Genomic DNA, 26,135 nt, shown 5'->3' on the forward strand with positions numbered 1-26,135 from the left:
GACTCGGACTCTATTTCCCCGAAGGCCTCGCGGCGTGAGGCGCCCTGTCAGGCCCTCAGCGTCTTGGCGACAGTTGGTGGAGCCGGAGCTGCCGGTCCGTCCTCGGCGCTGCCTGCCCTTTTCCTCCGTCGTCCGGAACTCTTCTTGTCAGCCCCCCTCACCCCGACCCACTCACTCCCCTCGGAGAGCGGCTCCGGCCCGGCCCGGCCCCGGATCAGGCGTCCGCCGAAGCGGCAAGCCTCTCCGCAGCTCCCCGCGGCACAGCCAGGGCCCCGGCCCGGCCGTCGTCGCCTCGTCGCCATGGCGCCCACCATCCAGACCCAGGCCCAGCGGGAGGATGGCCACAGGTAGGCGCCGCGTCTCCTGGCGGCTTCGCTCTCCCCTCGGTTTGGCGGGGCGCGGGGGTCTGGGCGCGGGAGGTGCCTGCAGCGCCTCAGCCCAGGTGCGCCCGCGACGTCACGGAGCGCTCACCTCTGGCGAGGGGGGCGGGGTCTCTAGGTTCCTTCTGGGACGGGGACCTTGTCCCCTTCCCTACCATCCAGTGGAGGGATTCAGCGTTTTAGAGATTTTCTTCGAATTAATCGAGTTTTTAGACCCCTCCAATAAAGGGTCTGGAATCCCGTCTTTAACAAACGATTGAGTGTGTGGGTCTTTTTATTAAAGGATTTGGAAGACATCCCCTTAGGAAGGGACTGAGTATTTGGCCTCATTCTTTAAGGCACTGGAAACCCTGGTGGTGTAGTGGTTAGGAGTTCGGCTACTAACCAAAAGGGTGGCAGTTCGAACCCCCCAGGCGCTCCCTGGAAACTCTATGGGGGCAGTTCTACTCTGCCCTATAGGGTCGCTATGAATCAGAATCGACTGGATGGCAATGGGTTTATTAAGGCATTTGGAGCTACTTCAAACGGGATTGAATTCTTGGCTCCCTCCATTAAGACGCCTGGAGATACCTCTTCCAAAGAGGATCAGGCATGTAACGTTCCCCTTGTAAAAGCTTGAAGCAGCCCCTTCCTTCCACTCTGTCAATCTCGTTTCTCTCTGTGTCTCTCTTTTTCCCACCAGGCCCAATTCCCATCGGACTCTGCCTGAGAGGTGAGCCCCACTGTGCTTTCCAAGAAGGGGTGGGCCAGTGGGAGCTGGGAGCAGAGGTGGGCCAGTAGGGGCCAGTTTTGAGCTGTTGTGTTCCCAGGTCTGGAGTGGTCTGCCGAGTCAAGTACTGCAATAGCCTCCCCGACATTCCCTTCGACCCAAAGTTCATCACCTACCCTTTCGACCAGAACAGGTGAGACAGATCAGGGATGGGGGAGCAATTCACCAGAATATGAGTTCCTCAGGGCAGGGACTGCTGCTCTGTTGGCTGTTCTTGCCTTAAGGCCACAAGGGCAGTAGTAGGTGCTTAATAAATGTGTCAATGGGGCAAGCAGTGTCTTCCCACTGGAGTGCCAGCCTTCTGCCCCCAGTATGGGGAGGGACACTCGAGTTCCTCCCCAGAGAGGAGAAGCATGGCCTCTAGGAAGCAGGGATGAGGGGTAAAGCTGCCATCAGGAAATCATAACAGGCATGTTTCTCCACCCAGGTTCGTCCAGTACAAAGCCACTTCCTTGGAGAAACAGCACAAACATGACCTACTGACTGAGCCAGACCTGGGGGTCACCATCGACCTCATCAACCCTGACACCTACCGCATTGACCCTAATGGTGTGTGGGGAGGCAGGGAGGGTCTGCAGAGGCAAGCAAAGGCCATGCCTAGGCCTCCTTCCTGACGGTCCCGCCACCACTGCTCTCCTCTAGTTCTCCTAGATCCAGCTGATGAGAAGCTTTTGGAAGAGGAGATTCAAGCCCCCACAAGCTCTAAGAGGTGGGGATGCCAAGGGGGTGTTGGGGCCTGGCTTGGATGGGATCTCCAAGGAGGGCGGTGAGGTCCTGAGGGCCCTGAGGTCCTGAGGGCCCTGATCCGCTACCTCAGATCCCAGCAGCATGCGAAGGTGGTGCCGTGGATGCGAAAGACAGAATACATCTCCACCGAGTTCAACCGTTATGGCATCTCCAACGAAAAGCCCGAGGTCAAGTACGTTGCAGCTGAGTAGGGACGGTTGGTGGAAATTTCGGGTATGTCCAGTGGCCCTCTATAAGGCCTTTCTCTTCATTCCTAGGATTGGAGTTTCTGTGAAGCAGCAATTCACTGAGGAGGAAATATACAAAGACAGGGATAGCCAGATTACAGCCATTGAGAAGACTTTTGAGGATGCCCAGAAGTCGGTAACTGAGGGGCTGGTATGGGAAAAGGCAGAGAAAGGTGTGGCTCCAGAACTTGTCCTCTACTTCACCCTGTTTTTGCCCCCCAGATCTCCCAACATTACAGCAAGCCACGAGTGACACCAGTGGAGGTCATGCCTGTCTTCCCAGACTTTAAGGTCAGATTCAGGATGGGAGGCAGGGAGTGGGGTAGCAAAAAGTAAGGAGGTGGGCCAGGGGCAGGCCTCCCGTCTCTGCCCATTCCAGTCCAACCCCAGTGCTCTCCATCCTCCCAGATGTGGATCAACCCGTGTGCTCAGGTAATCTTTGACTCAGACCCAGCTCCCAAGGACACGAGCGGAGCAGCTGCCCTGGAGATGATGTCTCAGGCCATGATCAGGTAGGAAGCCCAGCTGCCCACTTGGCCTGCTCCTTGATAGCCTCTTTGTCCTCACTCTTCATTGCTCCTCCACTTCCCCCAACCAGGGGCATGATGGATGAGGAAGGGAACCAGTTTGTGGCTTACTTCCTGCCCGTGGAAGAGACGCTGAAGAAACGAAAGCGGGACCAGGAGGAGGAGATGGACTACGCGCCAGATGATGTGTACGTGCTTGGGGTTGGGTTTGGGAGTTGAGAAGTGCGTCCTCTTTTCCCCCTCATAGGGAAGGAATGGGGTTGATCTTATACTCTCGTGGTCAGGTACGACTACAAGATTGCTCGAGAGTACAACTGGAACGTGAAGAACAAGGCTAGCAAGGGATACGAGGAAAACTACTTCTTCATCTTCCGAGAGGGTGATGGGGTTTACTACAATGAGTTGGAGACGAGGTATTCAGCACACTCTCATCTTGGGGTAGTTTGGGCCTGTGCATCTCAAGACCCTGGAGCATATGAGGGCCACCTTGGGGGGACACTTGACCTAAGAATTTGTCACACGCACTTATAAGAGCAGCAAAAGCCTCCTCACGTGCATAAGCTGGTTCTGTCTCTAACGTGAGTGGGCAGAAAGAAAAGCTTTACGTAGCGCTGGAGACATTAGAGATTTTGTATACGGTGATCGTTGGGTGCTGTCGGGTCAGTCTCAGTGCGACAAAATGAAACGTGATCCGTAGGGTTTTCACTGGCTGATTTTCCAAAGACTGTCAGGCCTTTCTTCTTTTGTATAGGGCCGACAGCCCAATTTTCCCCAACATGAATGAGATTTTATGTGGAAGTAAACATAGCCCAAGTATAGAATGATAAAATTAGCATATATGTTTTAAAGGAAACATTGGGATACCCAAGTTCAAAAGTGTGATTCCAAAATTCTTTCCTGTTGGCTAAAAGTTCACTGATTTGCTAAGGACACTTGGTATAAGGATTAGGCAAGTGTGACCCTGAGTTTGTATTTAAAGCAGGGACCACACATTCCGATCCTGTAAGCCAGACAGCAGTGGGCTGCTAGGGTCTGGATGACCTGGAGCTCTTGGCAACCTCTGAGGGACACCCTGAGCCAGCTACAGCCCCCTGGTGCTATGCTGTGGAGGGCACAGAGGCCCCATACAACCATAGATTCCTGTTTTCTAGAAGCCAGAAATCTGGATTAGGTGGGAACCCCAGTTTTGTAAGTGTTGACAATTCACATTAAGAAATGGTGCAGGGTCACCCAGTTAGTACCTGGAGAGCTATCATCTTTGCCTCTCCCTGCCCCTGACCACTGGCTCTGTCTCCCTCACGCAGGCTTTTCTGTCCGTGTTTACCCTGGCCTGCTCTGGCTAAACACTGACGGCAAAGGAAACCAAGGCAGACCAGACCCCTCACTCGGGTGGGGTCTTTAACCACATCCTCTGCATGCCTCCCCCCCCGCAGGGTTCGCCTCAGTAAGCGTCGGGCCAAGGCTGGGGTTCAGTCGGGTACCAATGCCCTGCTTGTGGTCAAACACCGGGACATGAACGAGAAGGAATTAGAAGCCCAGGTAACGAGCACCATGCTGGCCAGGGCAGCCATAGGGAGGGTGGTGGAGGGTGAGGAGGGGAACAGAGGTCTGACAGTGACCCTCCCGTCCTACTCTTGCTGTTTCCAGGAGGCACGAAAGGCCCAGCTGGAGAACCACGAACCGGAAGAGGAGGAGGAGGAGGAGATGGAGACAGAGGAGAAAGAAGCTGGGGGCTCAGGTAAAGCCAGACAGATCAGACCCCAGGAGGCCGAAGAGGGTGGGGGACAGGGCAGGCGGGCCTCACCTCTTCTTGCTTCCCCACAGATGAAGAGCGAGAGAAGGGCAGCAGCAGCGAAAAGGAAGGCAGTGAGGAAGAGCGCTCAGGCAGCGAGAGTGAACGGGAGGAAGGGGACAGGGACGAGGCCAGCGACAAGAGCGGCAGTGGCGAGGATGAGAGCAGCGAGGATGAGGCCCGGGCTGCCCGGGATAAGGAGGAGATCTTTGGCAGCGATGCCGATTCGGAAGACGACGCTGACTCTGATGATGAGGACAGAGGACGGGCCCGTGGCAGTGACAATGATTCGGACAGTGGCAGTGAAGGGGGTGGCCAGCGGAGTCGCAGCGCCAGTCCCTTCCCAAGCGGCAGTGAGCACTCGGCCCAGGAGGATGGCAGTGAAGCTGCACCCTCAGATTCCAGCGAGGCTGACAGTGACAGTGACTGAGTGCCAGGGTGTCAGGCTGGTGCAGACATCGCTGTTGTGAGCAGGAAGGCACTTTTCTAGTGGCCTGTGAGCTCTTCACTTCGTTTGTCCCTCCACCCCCACCCACCCCACCCCACCCCACCCCACCCCACCCCACCCTTTTGCAGTTAATAAAGAACTTCTCTTCCCTCCCAGGCCCTGTGGTCTCACCCCACCTGACTCCCATCCCAGGTGCTCAGCGACCGCAGCCTAAGGCACAGAAGCAGAAGGCCACAGGGGCAGAACCACTGGGGTTTCCATTAAGTGTAGTATAACAAAGGTCAGAATCCTTTTTTGGTTTTTTTTGTTTTTTTTTTTTTCCAAAATAAGCCCAGACCATGAAACAAGTGAAACTCCAACAAATCAGTCTTCTCCAACAGCGAGAAAAACTGTACAGTTACTCAAAGCTGATTCTGCCAGTGGGGCTGGGGACAAAGGGTGGGGGAGGGCGAAATCATGGTGGAAGGGCCGGGCTGGGATGGGGGCGGAAGAGGGGCCGGGTCCTGCCCATCAGAGTGGGGCCGCCTGCGTCCTGCGCACTCTGGCACTCTGCTGTCGGGGCGACGAGGGAGGGGCTGGCTCTTGCCTCCTTGTGTGTGTGGAGGTGTCCCTCACCACCTGGCAAGCAGGCAGAGCCAGTGCATCCTGACAGGTAGTGAAGAACAGGATGGGGCTGGCTGGAGGGAGTGAGGGCCCGGTAAGAGGGACACCCTACTGATTCCAAACGAGGTGCCCCTGTCGCTCCGCTTCCTGGGCCGGGCAGGCAGGCAGGGGCCAGGGTGTCCTGGGAGCTTGAGGAGAATGAGCAAAGGCACAGAAACGTGGAGGGCCGGGGAGGGGACTTGCATAGGTTGATGAGTGTGCAAGAGGTACATAAATAAACCTGACACCCCACCGGCCTGCACTGGGAGAGGAGCTGAGGACCTGGGGGCAGGGCCTAGGGCTCCCGGACCCGGGCCTCCGCCCCTCCCTGGGCACAAGGCTGAGGGAGTTAGTTCCACAGACCAGGAGGGCAGGGGCAAGAAGGCCTGGGGCACTGGGGGAGGTACGGGGAGGGCGCTGGGTTTAAAATTGTTCTTTTTTTGGTTTTTTGTTTTTTCCCAACATTTTGTATCTTTAATAACATACACAATGGTTACCAGCCATATTCATAACAAAAGTTATTCATAAAATGTATCTAAAAATAACATTTTTTTTTTCCTTTTCGGTGTGAAAAGCTTGAGAATGTCCCAGTGAGGGGGGTAGGTTGAGGAGGAAGAGGGGGCTGGAAAAGGGGGAGCCTGGCTTCCCCAGTCTGTGCCCCCGAATCCCCTCCCTCCACCTGGGCTCCAGCACAGCGCCTCAGTAGGAACAGGGATCCGAGACCTGTATGACACGGGCTGGGACAAATCTCCGGGTTATGATAATAGTGTTCCACTTAAATGAGGTCATGACATAATGGGGGCGGGGAAGGCGGAAAGAAAAGGGGGCAGGGAAAGAAACCAAAAACCAAACAATCCCCTTCCCCTATTCCTTACCCCGTCTCTCACCAGCCAAACCTGGGAGTGGAGAAGGGGCGTGTGGGTGGAGAAGGGGACGTTAAGGCAACAGACTTCCTGACCTCACTGGCTGTCCTGGCTCCCCACCTTCAACCTCTGCGTCTAGGGGAACCAGGGCCGGGGCTGGAGGGGGGGGATAGGAAGAGGGGCTAGGGGGGTCTGGGGGAGGGGGCTCTGCCCTCTCCCCTCATAAAATTCAGGCGCCCCCTGCCACTGTCTTGGCTCAGAGAGAGGCCTGGGGATTCTAAAAATGCGAGGGAATGATCAGAGAAAAACCGTTAAGAACTATATAAATATGTATCTTAAATAGGCCTAAGAAATTAATTGTAGAGAACCTCTGATAAACAGGGCAAAAGGAGGTGAGTGAGAGGCAGGTGGCTCCTGTCCTCGTGGGATGGGGAAGAGGAGGAAGTTGGTGGGTGGAGAGGGGCTCCCCTCCCCAGTCCACCGCTTCTCCTCAGCTCCTCTCAGGTTATCTCCCTGCTCACTTCTCCCCAGGGTCAGATGTTTCTGCACAAGCTCCGCAAGGGAGCGGGTCAGCTTGTCTCTGGGGGTGTCTCCCTCCTTGGGGAGGGGCAGGTGGTCAGCAGTCTGGAGGAGGCTGGGTAACAGGGCCAGGTGGGGATGAGGGATGGAAAGAAGGGGTAGGCAGTCTGGCCAGTCCCTGCCCCCCTTTTTCCTGGCTGCCCCTACCTCCCCCGGCCTCAGCAGAGATCCCGCGACGGGCCTGGGAGTGAGTGAGCAAGGCGGGTGCCAATGTTAAACAAAAGTTAAAAGGGTGAGAGAGTAGAAAAATATTAGAATGTATAGCTGAGCCAGCCCACCCTCTCGCTGCCGCGGAGAAGCCCGTTGGGGGTCGGCCCCCGCCCGCCGCCCGGGGAGCCTATGGGTGCGCTGGGCTGTGGGTCCCGTCAGATGGTGGAGGTTTTGTCTGTCCCATCTGTGGTGAGAAAGGGAGGAAGGGAGGAAGATCAGGAGCTGGTGGGAGGTCCGAGAACAGGCGCTCAGGTAGCCTGTCATCCCAGCCAGGCCCTCCCTGGAGTCTGGCCTCCCCTAGGGACCCCTCAGGATGGCTCTGAGTTGCTCAGTTCAGAGGTGAAGACGCTGGGTAGGTGGGAGCTGGGTCAGGGGAAGAGGAAATGCTCACCACCCAAGGCGTGTTCTGTCATGCTCAGACACAGAGACTCCAGAGTGGGATTGATCTCCAGGTCAGGCCCAGGGACCGGGCAGTCTGGACGGAGAGAGGAAGACGGACAGGGTGAGGACAGGACTGGGGTGGAAAGAAGGGCTGGAGAGACAAAGGATGGAGACAGGCTTGCTTGGCAGAACAGCTGAGAGAGAAAGTGTGTGAGACAAATTTCTTGGGAGAGGGAGGAAGAGGCCAGAGACACACTGTGCACGCAAGACCTGCACACGCTCCATGGCAGATGACTGGGCAGAGACAAAGGGCAGAGATGAGGCCTGGGTGTGTCACAAAGCAGGCAGAGGAGACGATGGCAAGGGAAGAGAGCTAACAGAGAAAGCCGGACTGCTAGACAGAGGAAGTGATGTGGAGCCGAGAGGGGGCTTCCTGGAGCCCACACACAGGCTCCGACTATTCTGCACACAGGCTGTACATTGCCTTGGGCACAGTCTGGGCATCTGCCCAGACACTGGCCAGCCCCACGCTCCCTGATGGATGACCAGCTCTGTACTTGGTGCAGGAGCTTAATTAAAACCCTTCCTGTCCCCAGTGGGACTTGCTCTCTGGGAAGGTGGGGCAAATCAGGCCAGCAGCCACAGTACTTGTCCTCAAGCTGCCTCTAAGAGTGCCTCCGGTTCTGGCATCTGGGAAACAGCTCACCTCCTGGGTAGACCTGGCCCACCCCACACCACTTAAACAACTTCCTCAGCCCCTTACTGCCATCTGGAAGAGGTGTGAGCTTTCTCCCTGGGTTTAGGAGACCCTCCTCACCTCTCCAGCCTCACTTTTGATCACAGTCCCACCTGAACCAGGAACCCTGGCCCTATCAGACCACCCGAATGTCTCACCTTCTAAAAAAAAACAAAAAAATTTTTTTTAAACTCGGCCAAAAGTCACTTCTCTGAGTCTCAGCTTCCTGACTGATAAGATAGGAATAATATCAGTGCCAAGGAGCCCTGGTGGAGCAATGGTTAGGCACTCAGCTGCTAACAGAAAGGTTGGTGGTTCGAACCCACCCAGCAGCTCCATAGGAAAGACCTAGTGATCTGCTTCCATAAAGATTACAGCCAAGAAAATGCCACAGGGCAGTTCTCCTCTGTCCCACTGGGTCACTGTAAGTTGGAATCGACTTGACAGCATCCAACATCATCATTAGTACCACGGCACACACAGTCAGGAAGATTCAGTACAAGGCAAGAAAGCTGACACAATACCCGGTAAGCCGGCAGAAAAATGGTTCTGATTTTTTGCTCCTGTGGTTCACCCATGCACTCATTTAACAATTGTTCAGAGATGCCAAGCCTTGTGCTAAGATGAACATGAAAGACTGGGTCCCCTGCCTTATAATGATACAGTCCATGTTATCTCATCAGTTAAGAGTCTCCACTGATTTGGCTGTTTATGACACAAAGACCTGAGGGTCAACAGTAAACCTAAAGGCCTTTCCAGAGGCAGCCCATTCCAGATCCACTTTATCTGTCTCTGTCCCCCCAGTGCCCAGCACAAGGTGAGGACTCAACCCTAGCAGCTGAGCAGGGCAGGGCAGGGCCCTGTGGCCAGCGCCTAAGCTCCCTTTTACCACAACAGCCCCGATTCTGATTTCCCATCGCTGGGCTGGGCTGTTAGAAAAGTAAAACACTCTCCCCTGCCAACACTCTTTAGTGTAGAACCTGGTCTACGAGCCGAAGGCTGCTGGCTCCTATGTGCTCACTGACTTCAGAAAGAATGCTGGTGGAGGGGCTGATCAGGCAGGATTTCCCACCACCAACCTTGTTGCTCTGCCCATCCCATGCCTTCAACCCTGACAAACTGAGGAGACTGAGAGAGACACCAAGATTACGAGACAGGGAGGCAAAGGTGTAGAGATGGTGGGAGAAAGGAGTGAGAAAAAGAAGATCCAGAGAGAGAGAGAAAGAAGGCAGAACTTGAGAGACAGAAGAAAAGGAAACAAACCAAGAGTCTGAGAAAGCCTAGGATGAGGGGGATGGGAGCAGAGCGGCAGGCACACGGGGAGAGGAGCTCAAGCAGTGGCGATGGCCGGACGGCAGGCACAGAGACCAGGGCAGCAGGGAGAGTGTAGCGGGGATGGTGTCCTGCAGTCCCCAGGGTGGGGCATCTCACCTGGAGGAAACATGAGAATGGCCTGGGGCGACGAGTGGACCGGAAGCGAGTGGGTGCGCTGTACGGAGCTGCGGCTCTGGCTGGGCATACTGTTGCTGCCTCCAGGGTTGGCAAACCACAGGCTCTGCATAAGGTGTGGGACCAGGGAAGGCGGTGGATGAGCAGGAAGAGGCCCAGCGTGGTGGAGCTGGCAAAGGAGCCCCCTGCCCTCTGAGCTGGGACCAGACGCAGAGATAAAGACACACATATCCCAGGCAGCGCACCCCAACCCTGGAAGCACCAGATCCTCTGTTAGAGTCGGCTCACCTGTCGGCCCTGGCCTCCAAGGCTGGGGCTGGTGAGGCCATGTCGGGGGGAGACACCCCCAATGCCTGAGGGGCTCAGGAGGCCCATCCGGCCGGGTGGGAGTGCCCGGGGAGGCATGGGGAACTGTCGCTGGGTTCGCCGGGCCACCCCCATCCCCACAGAGCCAGCTATGGGGAGTGAGTTGGAGCCGAATGCCCAGCTGTGAGAGAGCAGAAGGCAGGGTCTCAATTTAGGACAGGGTCCATCTGTCCACCCCTTCTTTACCCCCACCATGGCCCCAACAAGTAGGACAGAACTTGAACCTCCTCAGAACAGGATTTCCTGATCCTTGACCACATCCCTGCATCACATAACCTGACTCCTTCTGACCCAAGGATGCCCCCAGGAGGGAGATGGGGAGTATAGGGGTTTCCTCACTGTCCACTCAAAGCACTTCTCCTAACTTCAGCGCTGAAGTGGGGCACATTTACTATCTGTCTGGGGTAGGGAGAGACTTCAGAGCTCCCTGCAGACAGGTGAGGAGAACAAGGTACAGGCCAACAACCTGCCACTGAGGACGTGTGTGTTCTCTGCCAGCTCAGCGTCCTGTGCTAGTGCCAGTGCCCCCGGTTGCCTTCTGGGGAAGCACTCTGCCTTCACTGGGTGGCTTATGTAAGCTGCCCCGGAGGGAATGAGTACAGCCTGGTTCCCTGCCCAGAATGCAGTCACCCTTCAGCCACCATCTGTCAACCAGCATGGGCTCACCCCTTCTGCTGCCGGTAGCTCTGCATCTCTAGTGCGGCTTTGCGAGGGAATGTCCGGAGGAGCTTCAGTACTTGCTGTTTCCAGGACAGCAGTCGTTTCTTCTGCGTCTCCGTGAAAGCCTACAATAGGGGGCGAGGGAGGGAGGGGGTGCTTCTTTCGGATCTGCTTTCCATTCATTCATTCAAATACTGACCGCCTGTCTGCTCTGTGCTCACAGAGCTTAGCATTTGGCTGGGGGAAGATACACAGGTAACTACAGCTGTGCTAACTGCTGGGAGAGAGACGTATAGGAGGTCAAGAAACCTGAACTAGTGTGATGGGTCGGTGAAAGCCTCCCTGAGGGACAGACGTTTGAGATGGAAGCTGAGGGGCAACTAGGAGGGTAGGGCACTGTTCCCCAGAGAAGGAACATGTATGATGGCCCTGAGAAGAAAAAGAGCCCAGAGCATTCACTGAACCCAGTATTGGCGAGATGAGAGGCTGGTAAGGTGGGCGGTGCCAGGCCAGGCAGGGCCCGGCGAGATAAGGAAGGAATTTTGGCCTTGAGAGCGATGGGGTGTCTGGAGAAGGCCTCACCTCATGAGTCAGGCACTTTTCGATGAGCTGGAGGTAACTGGTGATGTTCTCCTCGTCTGGCCGGGACACCAGCAGCTGGGTGCACACTGTGGGTCGTGGGAAAGTGGGGGAGGTTAGCCCCTAGCCTGCCCTCTGCCATGCGCTAGCCTCCTTGGCCCCAACTGGCTGGTACAGCAGGGACAGGAAACTCAGACCGGATAAGCATTAACGAAGTGCGAGGCACCTGTACCTGGGTCATCACAAGGCTACGATGAGATGTGAAGCCCCCACCACAGTGCCTGGCCCAAGGCAAATAAGAAGTCGGTAACGCCTGTCTCACTAACTCTTGCGACAACTTCGTCAATGTGGTATCTTTAGCCTGAGGAATCTGAGGCTCAGAGAGGTTAAGTCACTGCCCCCAGGTCACATAGCTGGAAGGATCTGGACCCAACTGTGAAGGCCGCTATGTCTGCTGCCTTCCGAAAGACCAGGCCTGTTATGAGCTCTGAATACCCATCCTGTGGACGTGGTCGTCTCTGCGTGAACTCATGGATCCACCTTAGCCTGTTCACTGTGTTCCCACTTACACACTGTCCTATCTCCGCTCAGGCCAGAGATGCTTTGCGGATAAGGGCTGTCTCCTACCATCAGCGTGGGCACTCTCTGGGGGCGGCGGCCTTGGCATGGTAAGTCTTAGCCACCCTCTGCAGTCTTCTGGTCTACAGGGTGCTCTAAAAGCCCTACTGCCACCACCTAACTTCTATTGGCTCCTGAGGCCTGGGTTCATGTGGATCCCGGCCCTGGGTCTTCCTGCTGTGCTCTGGACGGCCTCACCTTTGCCCATCACCCGTGTAAACTGGCTGGGGATGTCTCCGTCGGCGACGGGAGCTGGGGCTGGTTCACTGCCATCAGCGGGAGCCGGGGTTGGTGGAGGCGGGTAGCTCTCTGCCACTGAAGGGTCTTTGGGCTCAGTGCCCTTGTCTGTGCTGGAATGGGCCAGGGGAGGCTCAGCACCTGGCGGCGGCAGCTCCCCCCGGCCCCCGTCCTTGGCAGTAGGAGTGGCAGCGGCAGCGGCAGCCACGGTGGCCTGGAGGACGCTGTAGGCCTTGATGGGGGTGATGATGACCTGCTGGAGCTCCTGTAGAGCGTTTCGCAGATCCCCACCTTCCAGCACATCCTGGGTGGGGAGACACGGCCAAGTGTCAAATGCAGCCCCCTGGAGCTAGGCACAAACAACGACTACCCACGTGGGGTCAGACAAGGCCTGGGTCTCAGCACACAGAGAAGACAGCGAAGGGCACCGTGAGCTCCGCGTACATGTAGGGACACACTTGTACACGCAGAACCCCTCCTTCCTCTCAAGGTGGAGGCCCACAGAGTGGAGGAGAAGGTGTTCTGGTACTAGGGCCTTAGGCTCCCACCAAGGACAGAACCAGATTCAGACCCAAAGGTTCAGACCAAGACACTGAGGGGAAAAAACAAAACAGAAGGCAAGCAGCAGGGAGAGGAAAAAGTGAACACGAACAGAGGCAGGTATGGAAGGAGAGCAAATCAGAAACCAGGGCTTCCAAACGGTTTGTTCTGGTTCGAACTACTGCTGAGAATTTGCCTTTCCACCCCAGCTATACTGAATCAGAATCTACAGTTTAATACGATCCCCAGGTGATTCTTGTGTAAGGTAAATTTTGGGAACCACTGCTCTACTAGTGGTTCTCAGCACTGGTCCCTAAGCAGCAGCATTAGCATCACCTGGGCACTTGTTAGGAAGACAAATTCTCAGCAGGGATTCGAACTGGAACGAACCAGTTCAAAGCCCTGCCAGAAACAACAAAATGGAAAGAGATCATGGACACAGGGAAACACTCTGTTCTCCCAGAACAACCAGTCAGAAATGGAAAAAAGGGGAGAGGAGTTGAGTCAACGACAAAAAGACATTCTGGAGATGCAGACCAAGACAGAGAAGGGAGCCCCGTAGCCACCGGCTGGTAACCCTCTGAATCCGATCTGACCTTGGAACCCAGCTCCCTGAGGCTGGAGACACCCAGCAAAGAGGCCACCTGGGCAGTAGGACCGACCCAGAGGCTGGTCTACTGGTACCACTGGGCAGTTGGTTGGCCTCAGAGATGGGACTAGCAGGCCCTCACCTTCTCTAGGGACTTGAGGACACTTTGCCTCTCTCGCAGCTTCTGGATGCTCAGGGCTATCTTGTGGCGGGCACCTTTGGTGACATTCTGTGGTAGCAGAAGAAGGGGACAACAAGCTGGAAACACAAGTCTGAGGTGCTCAGGGGTGCCCCAAAAGGGGCTGAAGAGAGGGAGGCAGGCTGGGCTGCCAGGGTAGTGCCAAAATGGTACTGTCCCCATCACCACCCTGATGGTCCCCCTGGCGTCACCTGAGACTCCAGGTGCTGCTCAGTCAGTGTCATCATCTCCTCGTAGCTCATCTGTGAGAAGAGGGCTGCATACTTGTGCAAGCGGAGGCTCTTGAGCCAAGAGGGGACATCTGTGGAAAAGGGGAGGGTGAAAGGTCAGGAGTCTGGCCCTCGTGACCAGGGCAGAGAGGATTGTAGGGCTGGACCAGGCAGAAAGCACAGGCATCCTAAAAAGCTGCAGAAAACTGGGAGGAAGTCAAGGACCCATAAGCCACTTCTGTCTGTCCAGCTAGATCCACCCAGATAGCCTTCCCTGATCAGGACACCCCACCCTGCCTGGCAGGTCCCCCTTCTGTGCTGGATGACTACATGTGTGCTGGGCTGAGACCGTATGTCTCTAAAAGTGTTCCTGGAACTTTGTCAGTTACCTCCGTGTCCAGGTTTCTTGTCAGACTGGGGTCTGCAAGGGCAGGGGCTCCTCCCCAACACAACAGGGTCTACCAATGTGGAAGCGGGGTCCCTCTGCTCAGTCCTGAGCCCTAATGGCAGGGAGTGTCCACTCCCTTCAGGCCAAGGGCCCAGGCCTCAGAGGGACAGGCAAGGTGGTGGACAGGGGATCCCTTCTATCCTCGGGGCTCCGCAGAAAGGCTGGCGGGGGTCCTGGTGCTGCCCTCTCCAGGCTGTACCTTTCATGCCGCTGCCGTCCTCCTGGAAAGTGTTCCGGCTGGAGCCCTGCTCCTCCGTCTGCTCACTGCCAGAGGAGGCCACGCTGCTCTGGGGCGAGAGGGGTGCGTGGTCGGACGTGGTGAAGGCAGCCCGGGCCCCGAGCTCTTCTGGACTGGGCCACTCACCAGGGCCCTGTGGGCTCGTGGGGATGAGTGACATGGAGCGCTTCAGCTGGTTGGGGTGGATTTGGCAGGGGAGACCTGGCAGGAGGGGGACAGAGGCAAGGGGGAAGTCAGGCTTGGAGGTGTGACCACAGGAGACTGTACCTTTCTGGTTCCATCCCCCTGGCCAGTGCCATCAACAGTGGCTCAGCTCCTGAAGTCCTCCAAGGGGACCTGGAGTCTGAGGGGAACCGCCTACCAGATACTGCTCGTCCACTCACCCTGCAGACCCAAACTGTCAGCAAGCTCTGTCAGCCACTTCTCTCAATCTCTCCACTTCCTCTGCTGGCCCCTGATCCACGCCACTGACTCTCACTGGAATTGCTGCCATGGCCTCCTCACTGGTTCCTGGCCTTTATTCTTGCCTCCTGCAGTCCACTCACCTCACAGCAGACACTGACCCTTCTAAAGATGCAGATCTGATCAAGTCAGACCCCTGCATCAGTCCCACCTGCAGCTTCCCTTCATGCTGATCAAATCCAAGTGCTTCCATACGCCTAGAAGGCCCTGCAGGACCCGGCCCCTGCTCATCTCTGATGTCCCCTCTCCCACCACTCACTCCTGGCTCATGCCTTTCCAGTCCTCCCCCCTCCCCACATTTGTTCCTGAACACCCAGCCTGGTTTCAGCCTCAGGGCTTTTGCACTTGCTCTTTCTTCTTGTCTGTCTGATCTCAGCAGTTGGCTCCCTCAGGTCTCATCTCAAGTGTCACCTCTTTCCAGAGACCTTCCCTGACCGCTCAATCTGAAGTAGCTGCCCCCCACACCATGCCGGTTACGCTATCATATCACTGTTTTACCTTTGTCACAGCACCTGTCACTATGTGAAATTGTCTCATTTAGTTGTTGGCTTACTTGCTGACTAGCTGTGTCCCTCTGCTGGAATTGGAAAGTTGTGGCGGCAGGGACCTATCCTGTCTTACGTATCATTGTATCCTCAGCGACTGGAACGGGGCCTGGCCCAGAGGAGTGGTTTCGTCGGCACTTGTAGGTCCGCAAACGACGGATACCAACTGCTTCCTCAGCACCCGCCGCTGAGCCTCACTGCCTCCCAAAGTTCTCCCTGTACCGAGTCAAAACTTGCCACCCACGTGGCCCAGCCACTCAAGGTGAATCCAGGCCCTTTTACAGGACACGTCACACCTCCATCCATCCCATTCGAGGTAGGAAGAGGGGTCCAACTTAAATTTTAACCGTTCCCAGAACAGGGCAGGTCCCATGAACGTCCACATTCTTGCATGTTTCTCCTCTGCCTAGCTCACCGTTCTACCTTTGCCCGCCAGGCTTAGAGCTTCTGTGAGTCCTTCCCGAGTCCCCTCAGCCCCTGCAGTGCTGCCTCAAGCCTAGCACTTACTGCCCTCTTCATTAGCCTGACTCTCCCACTGGACTGTGGGCTCATGTAGGACAGCAACCCCACCCATCACTTCTGAGTTCCCAGGATCTGGGCCAGAAGCCCTCAAACAGTGCTTCACAAAGGACAAAGGAGGACATCCACAATCCTAAGGGTGGTCGTGGTGGCCTCTGAGTGCAACACAGGGAATCCAGGAGTACCCCAAGTCAGCCTAGAGAGGAAAATGAAGCACAGCCAAAAACCCTCACTCCTGGGTAGGTAGGAAAATTGCCTTGGAAGCCCTTTAACCCAGTTCCCACAGGAGTTAGAGGGTGGAGACAGAAGCACCCAGGCTTATTTCCGATGGAAAGACTAGGATTTCTGCCAGTGCTCCGCTGACACCCAGACCAGGGGCAGGCCCAAAGACACCTTTCCTCGTTGGTGACAGTACTTACATTCCTAGCCAGGAAGTCATCTGAGGGAGAAGGCAGTGCACTGACCTGCCCCTAAGGCCAGCCTCCACCCCTGTCTGACTTCTGAAGCCCTGTGCTCAGGGCTCATTCCAAGCCTCTCAGCCTAGCTTCCGCCCCACTCAATAGTACTTGGAGAAGATAGCACACTCTGGGCCTGGGGGGCCGGGGGAATCCTGAACACAGGTCCCTTGGCCTGTCACGGCGCCTCCTGGGGAGGCAAGGCTGAGGGCAGGAAATTACCCTGACTGGAATGACGGTGCAGTTCCTGAGAAGCCCGGTTTGGCCCTGTGCTGGGGTGGAGGCTGGCCGCAGCAAGAGAATTACAAAAACAGGAATGCTGGCCGCAGATCCAGTGCCTCACACTCTCCAAGAAACCCCGGTCTGTCCTTGGCAGCACCCCAAACCCACCCTGCCTGGCCTCATAGGCCAATCCTTGCGCCCCACTCAAAAATATTTTAATGGTTTCCTGTTTTCTCCAACTGCCTGAAATCCAAAAGCTTCATCCTGTCCTTCAAGGTCCCCCAGAATTTGGTCCTAACCTACTGAGGTCTGGGAGTCAAGACCCAAGTTCAAATCCTGACTCTGCCACCTATTAACAGTGAGATCTTGGACAAGTCACTTCCTTTGCCTCTCTGCCTCCTTGTGAAGTCCTCAGCACAGGGACAGGCAGGTGGAAAACACGAGCGTCTGCTACTACTACTCATTTAAACCTTCATATCGCTCTCCATTCCAGCTAGACCTGTCTGCATACTGTCCCCCCAATGCGACACCCGTGTGCCTTCAATTCATGCTGTGCCCTTTACTTGGAACACCCAATTCCTTCCTCTCTTCTGGTCCAAACCTCCCTATCCAACACTGTTCAAGCTTGGTCCTTTAGTAGCTGCTGTCCCCATCATGGGGAGCCCTGAAGGTGTGAGGAGGAAGAAATTCACGGGTGCCCAACTTGGGTTGATTCCTTTCCTTGGTGAGAGTTCGGCATCTACAGGAGGGCCACTTTCAGGCAGAGGCAGCGGAGCACAGTGGTTAAGAACATGAGCTCTGGAGCCAGGCTGCCTGGATTTAAATTCTGGCTACACTACCTTGGGCCAGTGACTTTTCTGTACCTCAACCAATGAGTGTAAGTGGATAAAGTTCTCAGAAAAGGTCCTGGCAAAGACTAAGTGGCACATACATACATACATATATATATATATACATACACACGTGTGTGTGCGATTCCTGATCCTCATTATCACCAAATTTGGTTTGAAAGAAAATAACAGTGTCGGCTCAGTAAGACATGTCTATAAGTCAGATGGAGCCCTGGTGGTGCAGTGGTTAAGATCTTGGCTGCTAACCAAAAGGTCAGCAGTTCAAATCCACCAGCCGCTCCTTGAAACCCTATGGGGCAGTTCTACTCTGCCCTATAGGGGCGCTATGAATCAGAATCAACTCCATAGCAATGGGTTTGGTTTTCTGGGTTTTGTAAGTCAGATGTGGCTCTGGGGCTGCCAGTTCACAAGCTCTGTGCTACCTCACAAAGGTGAGGCCCAGAGAGGTTATGTGATTTGCGTGAAGCCACAGAATACATGAAGACAGAGCCTAGCTGATTCCTTTTCAAGAAGGCCTGGCCTCCTGGGACCTCCCCACTCTCACCTGTGTTTGCATTGCTCCCAATACTGTTGATGGTTGCCGGCACTGAGCTGGGTGGGTGGAAGGGCACATGTCCATTCTCCCGGGGCGGCTTGTCCTGCCAGCTTGGTCCTGCCTCCCCAGGACCTAGCTCTGCAGGTCCCCCCCACTCATCTGAGCCCTGGCGCAAGTGGTAGGTAGGTTCGGGCCGGCTGCGGAAGCCGCTAGCCAGCCGCTCTTCCAGGTGGCTCAGCCAGAGGGCCAGTGCATTGCGGTCCTCCAGTGTGGTGGCCGGGTGGATGAGGGCATAGGAGAGCAGCTGACGGCTCTCCTCAATGAAGGCATTGCTCTCGATCGAGTAGGCCAACACTTTCTGCAGCAGCCTCATGTACTCCGTCTTGGCCTCCGTATTGCCCGGCTGGAGCAGGGGCAGGTGAGACAGCAGGAGGGACACCACCTTCTCTTTGGACTCCTGCTGCCACTGGCTGACGATGGCTGCAGAGGGAAGGAGAGGGAATGTCAGGGGAGCAGGTGGGGCACAGCTATAAACCCAAGAGAGCTGCCTGCTCTGTCAGGCCCCATCTTCTCTTCCTCTCCTTTCATGACCCCTGACCTTGTCCCTCTTATCATTCCCATATCTCAAGGCAAAATCAAATACATTTGCTCTGCCTTCAGAGTAATTTCTCTTGGTTCTACCACTCCTGCTCTCAAAAACCTGCTGTGGCTCCCCATCAGCCGAACTTGCTGTCCTGGCATCAGGGCTCCTCCTGCTGCCCCCAGGCCTCTTCTTCTTGCCTAGATTATCTCCCCTCTTTATCTTCAGGGCCTCTATCTCCTTCCCCGACTATCAGGACAGTCTCCTTTCCGACTGGGGAAAGCTTGGGCTCTGGAGTCAGAGGGTCTGAACTCCTCACCTGAGCAGCTGGACCTTGGGCAAGTCACCTTGAACCTCACTAAGCACTGATTTCCTCACCTGCAAAATTCTGGAGGTAATTCCAGTATCAACTCACAGTGCTGTTCTGAGATTCAAGGAGCTAATAAAGAATGGAAAGTGCCTTGGCATATACAGCATACTCAATAAATGCTCTTTTTTTAAAATGGTCTCTCTGCCTTTAGATTCTCCTCCCTCCAATCCGTCCCATACACCCAGATGGATCGATCTTTCTAAATCACACCAGGATATCATGTTCCTGACCCAGATTTACAATGGCAACCCAGCATCAAATAAGTCCAAGCACTCCCAGCCCAACATCACCTTCATTTCCAGGGCCCTCCCAGCCTCCTTTTCCTCCAGATAAAGACTCAGCTCAGGAAATCCCCATCTTCCCTGGAGCTCTCTACACGCCACATCCATCCTGACATCCAAGCTCAGGCTGAGACCAGTCTCCTTCCCCCTATCTAAGTTCTATGGGGACTGCCTAAACCTGCTGTCTTCTGGGAAGCCTCCCCTGGTGACCTCGCCTTCCTATCCTGTGGCTATGAGCTCAATTTCCCTTCTTGCCCAGAAGAGAGTTCCGCAACAGTGAGACCCCAGGCTGGCCTTGGGAAGAAACTGTTACATGTCTGAGGGAACCGCCCAGCAAGCTTGTTACCACTTCCACAACTAGCTTAACAGAGTGGAGGATTGGGGATAACGCACAGGAGAGGGACAAAAATATCAATACTTAGGAAAAGAGACAATCAATGATCAAGCGCTGTGACCAACTCTGCCCTTGACTGGCGAACAGCTCACGACAAGGGAGGTCTGAGAGAGGAGCTGCCAGTGAGGTCTTCGAAAGTGGCAAAGGAGGTGGCTCTAACTGGACAAAGACCCAATGGTGTGCGTGATGAAAAAGAAGAGGCAGAGATGTGGACCACGTGATGTGGGGCACGTGATCGCACCACTGAGCTCTCTTCTCTGTAAGATGGGGCCCACAATTGTCCCTACCTGACGTGGCTGCTAGAAGCTACGGGGACCATAAGTGCAAAGTAAGTCCTCAGTACACGTTAGCTGTTAACCACCCTCACAACGGTTACATCTTATTTTGGGTCCTTCCTTTCAAATACACAAAGGCACAAGCCAACCTCCCAACCCAGTGAACGGAGAGGCTAGGAATGGGGACCTATAAAGACAGTGGCAGAAGTCTAGGCATCTGGGGCTTCAAGTGAGCTCCCACCTGTCCCCCGTTTGGATCCCTCTGCATCTGAGGGTCTCTCAGCCCAACTTACCAAAGGCTTAAGGTTCCAAACACCTGTGGTCTCCTGGTCCTGCACTGCAGGCAGACCCCTGTCCATCTGAGCCTTGCATGAAAACTTGAGGCTGTCCCTTCTGCACCCTTTTTCCTTAATGACCTGTTTGAAAGTTTGTGTTCTGGGAATTCAGATAAACTTTTAATTCTGCTTAAACTTGTAGCCTTGGGAAAATGAATTGCAGGAAACTCCCAACTCCTGTCTACGTACACTGGACATTTTCTTGGCCTGTGCCTCCCTGCTCCAGGATTTCTGAGAACCTTTGTTAAGGTGCCCAGGAATTCATTCATTTCTTCAACATCATCAACTCCTGCTATGCACACAGCACTGGCCAAGATTAATAAAAGAACGAATAGTAATAATAGCACTACTAAAGGTAACAATAACGAGGAATAATGCACAGCACTTGCTGAGCATTTACTATGTTCCAGACACTATGCTAACAACATCATCGCTTTTCATCCTCACCGTAACCTCGTTTTTAGCATCCCCATTTTGCAGATGAGAAAACTGATTTGGGAAGGTGAAGTCACTTCTCTCAAGTGATAAAGCCAGTCAGATCAGAGCCAAGGTGATCTGCTTCCAAAATTGGGAGGGGCTTTTAACCACCTCTACAAGGCAGTCTCTTCTTTGCACCGTGCCCGGCTTTCCGGTTCCCTTTCAGTATCTGCTGCTCAAGGTTAGGGAACCTCACCCCCTCCATCTAGCTTCACTTGAACCAGCCCCCCATGACCATGACACTGTCCCTAAGGCCATGTCCACATCTAACCCTTTTTCCCCAAATCGGGGAGCCTTTGTCCCTTCTGCTCTCCAATCTCCATCTGGCACTGGATTACATGGAAGGACCTCCCTGGTAACCTCTTGTTCTGACGTAACCCTTGAATTTTTAGTTCTTGATGAGAAAGAAAAAGAAATAGGATAGAAAGTCAAAGATTTGCATCCCAGCTGCGTCACTTGGTTGCTCGGGCAGTAACGCTTCCTCCTCTGTAAAACAGGATCGTACAGCTGCTGAGAAGAGTTAAGGAGCCCTGCTGGCACAGTGGTTAAGAGTTTGGCTGCTAACTAAAAGGTCAGCAGTTCAAATCTACCAGCTGCTCCTTGGAAATCCTACGGGGCAGTTCTACTCTGTCCTATAGGGTCGCTTTGAGTCAGAGTCGACTCAATGGCAATAGGTTTGGCTTGGTGTTGCAGTGGTTAAAAGTGCTCAACTGCTAACCAAAAGGTCAGAGGTTTGAACCCACTAGTGGAGGGAGATTGGCAGTCTGCTTCCGTAGATTTACAGCTTTGGAAACCCTATGGGTCACTATGAGTCGGAACTGACTCAACAGCAGTGGGTTTTTGGTTTGAGAGGAGTCAGGGAGAAGATGCACGTAAACCATCTGACACAGGCTGCCCCTCGGAAGCCTGCAGTATGTGTGGCTCGGTGATTGGTGTTTTTCTCCCTTCTCCAGCAGAGCCACCCTATCCCTTCGCCCCTACCCCAAAGTTCTCAATCACTGTTGTTTAGGCCTTGCAGGGTAGCCAGAGGCATCTGGGACAGAGAGAAGCCTTGTCTAGTCCCTCCCCCACCCCAGAGTACTGCCAGGACCCCAGGGCTAAGGGACACAGCTTCTCTTCTGGTACTGCCAGGGGATGTGATGATACAGCCCCAAGGGCTGGCCTCAATAAAGGACCTTGTTCTATGGCAGAGAAAGAGAAGAGTGGTTGTGGACGACTGGAGACTGACCCTGGGGAAATGCGTGTTCCTGTGTGTGGTGGTGGCGGCAGTGAGGGCGGGCCTGCGATGACTGGGAAGCATCAGTGAGCACTGGAACCTTTCCAAGGAATTTGCGCAGCCTCAGGCCCCTTGGGGTTAGCCCAGCTGGGGCTGCAGATGACGGGTGGGGATGGAACTAGTTTCCTGCCCAGATTAGAAAAGTCTGGCCCAGGACTGAGGCACAGCAGGGGCCCAGTGAATACCTGCATAATTGAACTCAGATGGTCCCCTGGAAGGTAGTGGTGTCTGTGGGTGTATAGTGTGCCCTCTCTAGGACCCCCCAATCTCAGGTCACCCTCTCTCACGTGCTAGCAGAATATACTGATCAAGAGCACAAGTTCAGCTGGCAAACTTGCCCAGATTCAAGATCCAGCTCTGCCACCAGAACCTGGGTCAGCACAGCTGTGGGCCAGCCTTTGATCTCTCTGAGCCTCTGTCTCCTCTTCTGTACAATGGGAACAATGAAAGCCCCTACCTCACAGGGCGGGATGGGAGATTAAAATGCATTCATGCAAAGCACCTGGCATGTGGTAAGTGCTCACTACACTGTAAATATCACTGTTGTTTTTTCTGGTCAAAGATCTAGAGCCCAAGCTGTTTCAGGAGTGGGGGCAGCCATTCATGTAGAAAAGCACATCTGGGCCTCCCCCTTAAGATTCCCGACAGGGGTGGGGAATTTCACACAGTTATTTTCCACAAACAGAGCAAGGCTAACATTCTGGAGGTGAGCGGATGGGAGAGGGGCTGGGGCTGGGGCTGGGGATGCCATGAGGCCCATGACTGCTTCTCACCAAGCTGGAACCCAGCCTCCTCAGGGCAGGTGTGGACAGGAGGAAGGAGACTGTATGAGTGGCCTCCTTGGCTACATTGCAACAGAGGCAGGGCCGGCCAGGTGACCCGAGCTAAGTAGGTCATGACCCTGGTCCTGGCAAATCACAGGAGCCAAATATATCTTCGAAGCTGTCATAAGAGCAAACCCATTTTTATGTGCTGGGCTGTTGCAAGAGCTGTGGCAGGCCAAGGCAGCAGTTGGAGGGGCTGGGGTTTGGCCCTTCCTTCTTTGCCTCACTCCAGTTCTCACAGGCATGGGGGAGGGCAGGGGGCTCACATTTTTGTTTGATGAACTGTGTCAATAGAGCCTAAAAGGAGAGGGTGGAGGCACCAGGGCTGAGCTCTGGTGACTCACTCGGCCACGGCCCCCTCCTGACCTCAGTTTCCCCACCCAGATTCAGTGAGCCAGAGTGGGGAAAGGCTGAAACGTGCATGGTAGATGGATTCTGACTCAGAGGACAGGCGGGGGGAAGAAATGCAGGGAACGTGGCCCAGGAAGCTACAGGACCAGGGAGAGCAGCGGGTTTCAACTCCTCTGGGCCATCTTCCTGTGCAGCGGAACACCCTTCTGGTACAAATCAGCAGAAAGAGAGAGCAAGAATTACCGTTACAGCTCCATGTGGGAAGGGAGGACAGCACTGGACGAAGGATCGGGGATGACGAGGAGGGGAATCTGGGGCCTCTCTTTCCTCGTTCTGAAGACCTTTGGAGTATTGCTGCTCTGCTCCTGGGTGTTGCCTGCTTCCCTATGCCCTCCCAGCTGCTGGAAAGGCCCGGAGCAGAGCCCCCTTTCTGGAGCTGTGAGCCCCTTCCCCTCCCCCAGTAGGTCACATGATAGTACTCTCTCCCTGTCCCTGGGTCCATCCAGAATTGGCGCCAGCATCAAGTGTTTCTCCACTCTGGGTGCATAGAAGAGTCAACTGGGGAACTTAAAAAAAATCAGACTCTCTGGGGATAGGACCTAGGTCTCAGATGTTTTTTGAGATGGTCCCTGGGTGATTCTAACATGGGCTGAGAACCACTCCCCTAGATCAATCCCTCTGAGCTCCCTGCCCTTCTGAGGAGGACAAAGGCAGGTAGCAGTGCTGACCCAAACCTAGCATTCAGGTCTCCCTGGGAGAACTGGAGGCAGGAACTGGTTTGGGTAAGTGGGACGTGGAGATACAAACCCGGGAAGGGCAGGGGATTTGCCTCATTGTTCAGCCTTCCTGGCTTGAAGGGCTCTGAAAAGCTGAAGAAGGGCTTTGGTGGTAGCAGGGGACAAACCTGTAATCGGTGGCTCTTAACTGGGGACTGATGAACCGACTCAACTCAGGACTTGGTGTGTGGGGTCAGCGTACATCTTTTTTAGGGTGTGGGGAGGAGGGAGGCTGAGGAGAAACGGAGGGGCAGATTCTGAGGGGCCCACTGCATAAAACATTAAGAACTACTGCTTTAGAAGAATGTCTTGGGTCCAAAACAAAGAAAGTAACATGCTGAGCTGTGGCTCTGCCATCCATTGGCACAGTATTTTGGGGTCCAAGAGGCGCTTGAAGAGCACCCAGAACAACTCCCTCACTGTCCCAATGGGGCTCCACAGGCCCAAGAGGGGTAGGCCTTGTCCTGGTCACAAGAAGTGTTAGTGGCAGAGCTGGATTTAGGGCCCCTGCTTGTTCTGATTCCTATCCTCATGTCCTGTGACAAATAAATAATTTCTCAAAAGTGCCTGGTCATCTAACCTGGGCACTCATTCCCAGGCCTAACCCCTCAGGACTCTGATTTAGTGGGTTAGGGTAAAGGCCCAGGAGTCTGGATTTTAACAGTCATATCTAGGTGATTCTGATGATGAGGCAACTTTGGGAAACACAAGGGAATGGAAAGTCATCATGAACAGAGGAGGAGAAGCAGAGGAGGTACAGCTCCTTCCACGAGCAGACCCCAGGCCCAGGAAGCAGCTCCTTCCTTCCCAAATAACGCAAGGGGGCTGCTCTGCTGGGGGTGGGAGGGAGACAAGAAACACCAGCCTTCTTTGTCTTGGGGATCCCATCTCTACTAGGAAAAGGCACTTCCTTAGCCTTGGTGGCACAGTGCTTAAGAGCTCAACTGTTAACCAAAAAATGTCGGCAGTTCGAACCTAGCAACTGTTCCCTGGAAACCCTATGGGGTAGTTCCTCTCTGTCTCATAGGATCACCGAATTGGAAAAAACTTGATGGCAGTGACTTGGTTTTTTTTTTTTGGTTAGCCAGGCAGGCGCTCAAGGTCCTCCAGAATACACCTCTGTGACTACTTCTCTCTCGAGTTCTGCTTTGCTTCAGTCCTAGCAGGCTTCCTTCCTGCTAACTCTGGAATACACCACTTCCCTCCTTTCTTCCCTCAGAGTCTTCCCTACCTCTCCACCCACCTAAGGATGAGCGTGGTCCCCACCTCTGCTGGGAAGCCCTCCCTGACACCCAGCCCTCCATCAAACCTTCAGTGAGTAATCAACTGATCCACCAAGCAGTGCCTCTCTTACCTGTATTCCTGATTTGGTACCAGGCAGGCACTTCCTGGGCCACTGTTATTCCTTTACTGCACTGTGGTTCCCCCAAAGAGACTGTGAGCCCCACAAAGGTTGGGACCCTCTCTTAAAGGCTTCTTACAGTCTCACCACCTGACATGGGGTGTGAACAAAGATCCTGACACCCCATGATATCTGCTGCCATCGAGTCGATTCCAACTCATGGCAACCCTATAGGACAGAGCAGAACTGCCCATAGGATTTCTAAGGCTGTCATCTTTACAGAAGCAGACTGCCACATCTTTTTCTCATGGAGCTGCTGGTAGGTTAAAATCTCCAACCTTTCGGTTAGCAGCCGAGCACTTAACCATTGTGCCACCAGGTCTCCTATCTTGAGTCATACGCTCACCTCATTCATCATTCAGTTCATTCTGCAGCAGTTCTCAACCCTGGCTGGGTCTTACCCCCAACATCCCAGTCTGGGATGGGCCTCAGGTTCTGCTGTGTAAATTGTACTGTGTCTTTTGAGGGCAATGAGCTGGGAGTAAGTATTTTAAACACACATACCTTCAAACCAGCAGTTCACAGAATTCTAGGAATTTACCCTAGAGGTGCTTAAAGGGCATGCATTACAGCAGTGTTTACAAAAGCGAGACTGGGAAAAGCCTGGATGCCCGTCAGCAGAGGACCAGAACACCATGCAGGACAGCCTACTGACTGGGAAAGCCTGGGTGCCCGTCAGCAGAGAACAGGAACACCATGCAGGAGAGCCTACTGACTGGGAACACCTGGGTGCCCGTCAGCAGAGGGCAGGAACACCATGCAGGAGGGCCTA

The 26,135-nt window shown here is 54.6% G+C and overlaps 2 protein-coding genes across 3 annotated transcripts in view; one reads left to right on the forward strand and one right to left on the reverse strand.

Annotated features, from left to right (window-relative positions):
- Nucleotides 1–24: 24 nt before the first annotated feature.
- Nucleotides 25–4,959, forward strand: PAF1 (PAF1 homolog, Paf1/RNA polymerase II complex component). Its single transcript, XM_049900564.1, has 14 exons — nucleotides 25–347; nucleotides 1,063–1,092; nucleotides 1,190–1,282; nucleotides 1,577–1,698; nucleotides 1,792–1,858; nucleotides 1,967–2,068; nucleotides 2,154–2,259; nucleotides 2,346–2,414; nucleotides 2,532–2,635; nucleotides 2,722–2,838; nucleotides 2,935–3,063; nucleotides 4,084–4,189; nucleotides 4,298–4,388; nucleotides 4,475–4,959. The coding sequence occupies exons 1-14, from the start codon at nucleotides 301–303 to the stop codon at nucleotides 4,870–4,872; spliced, it is 1,581 nt and encodes a 526-aa protein (XP_049756521.1). The 5' UTR covers nucleotides 25–300; the 3' UTR covers nucleotides 4,873–4,959.
- Nucleotides 4,960–5,169: 210 nt separating this feature from the next.
- The window catches only part of SAMD4B (sterile alpha motif domain containing 4B), a 40,045-nt gene continuing 19,079 nt past the window's right edge, over nucleotides 5,170–26,135 (reverse strand). For both annotated transcript variants that reach the window (XM_049900562.1, XM_049900563.1), the window contains exons 3-13: nucleotides 18,032–18,502; nucleotides 14,395–14,634; nucleotides 13,730–13,839; nucleotides 13,482–13,568; nucleotides 12,172–12,514; nucleotides 11,359–11,444; nucleotides 10,783–10,901; nucleotides 10,039–10,237; nucleotides 9,733–9,856; nucleotides 7,576–7,659; nucleotides 5,170–7,368 (exon numbers count right to left, since the gene is read on the reverse strand). In XM_049900562.1, coding sequence (XP_049756519.1) covers nucleotides 7,340–7,368; nucleotides 7,576–7,659; nucleotides 9,733–9,856; nucleotides 10,039–10,237; nucleotides 10,783–10,901; nucleotides 11,359–11,444; nucleotides 12,172–12,514; nucleotides 13,482–13,568; nucleotides 13,730–13,839; nucleotides 14,395–14,634; nucleotides 18,032–18,502 — 1,892 coding nt within the window. In that variant the 3' untranslated portion in view covers nucleotides 5,170–7,339. The remainder of the gene's footprint in view (nucleotides 7,369–7,575; nucleotides 7,660–9,732; nucleotides 9,857–10,038; nucleotides 10,238–10,782; nucleotides 10,902–11,358; nucleotides 11,445–12,171; nucleotides 12,515–13,481; nucleotides 13,569–13,729; nucleotides 13,840–14,394; nucleotides 14,635–18,031; nucleotides 18,503–26,135) is intronic.

Source organism: Elephas maximus, chromosome 11 (genome assembly GCF_024166365.1).
Source record: "Elephas maximus indicus isolate mEleMax1 chromosome 11, mEleMax1 primary haplotype, whole genome shotgun sequence".
In the NCBI taxonomy this organism is placed as follows: Eukaryota; Metazoa; Chordata; class Mammalia; order Proboscidea; family Elephantidae; genus Elephas; species Elephas maximus.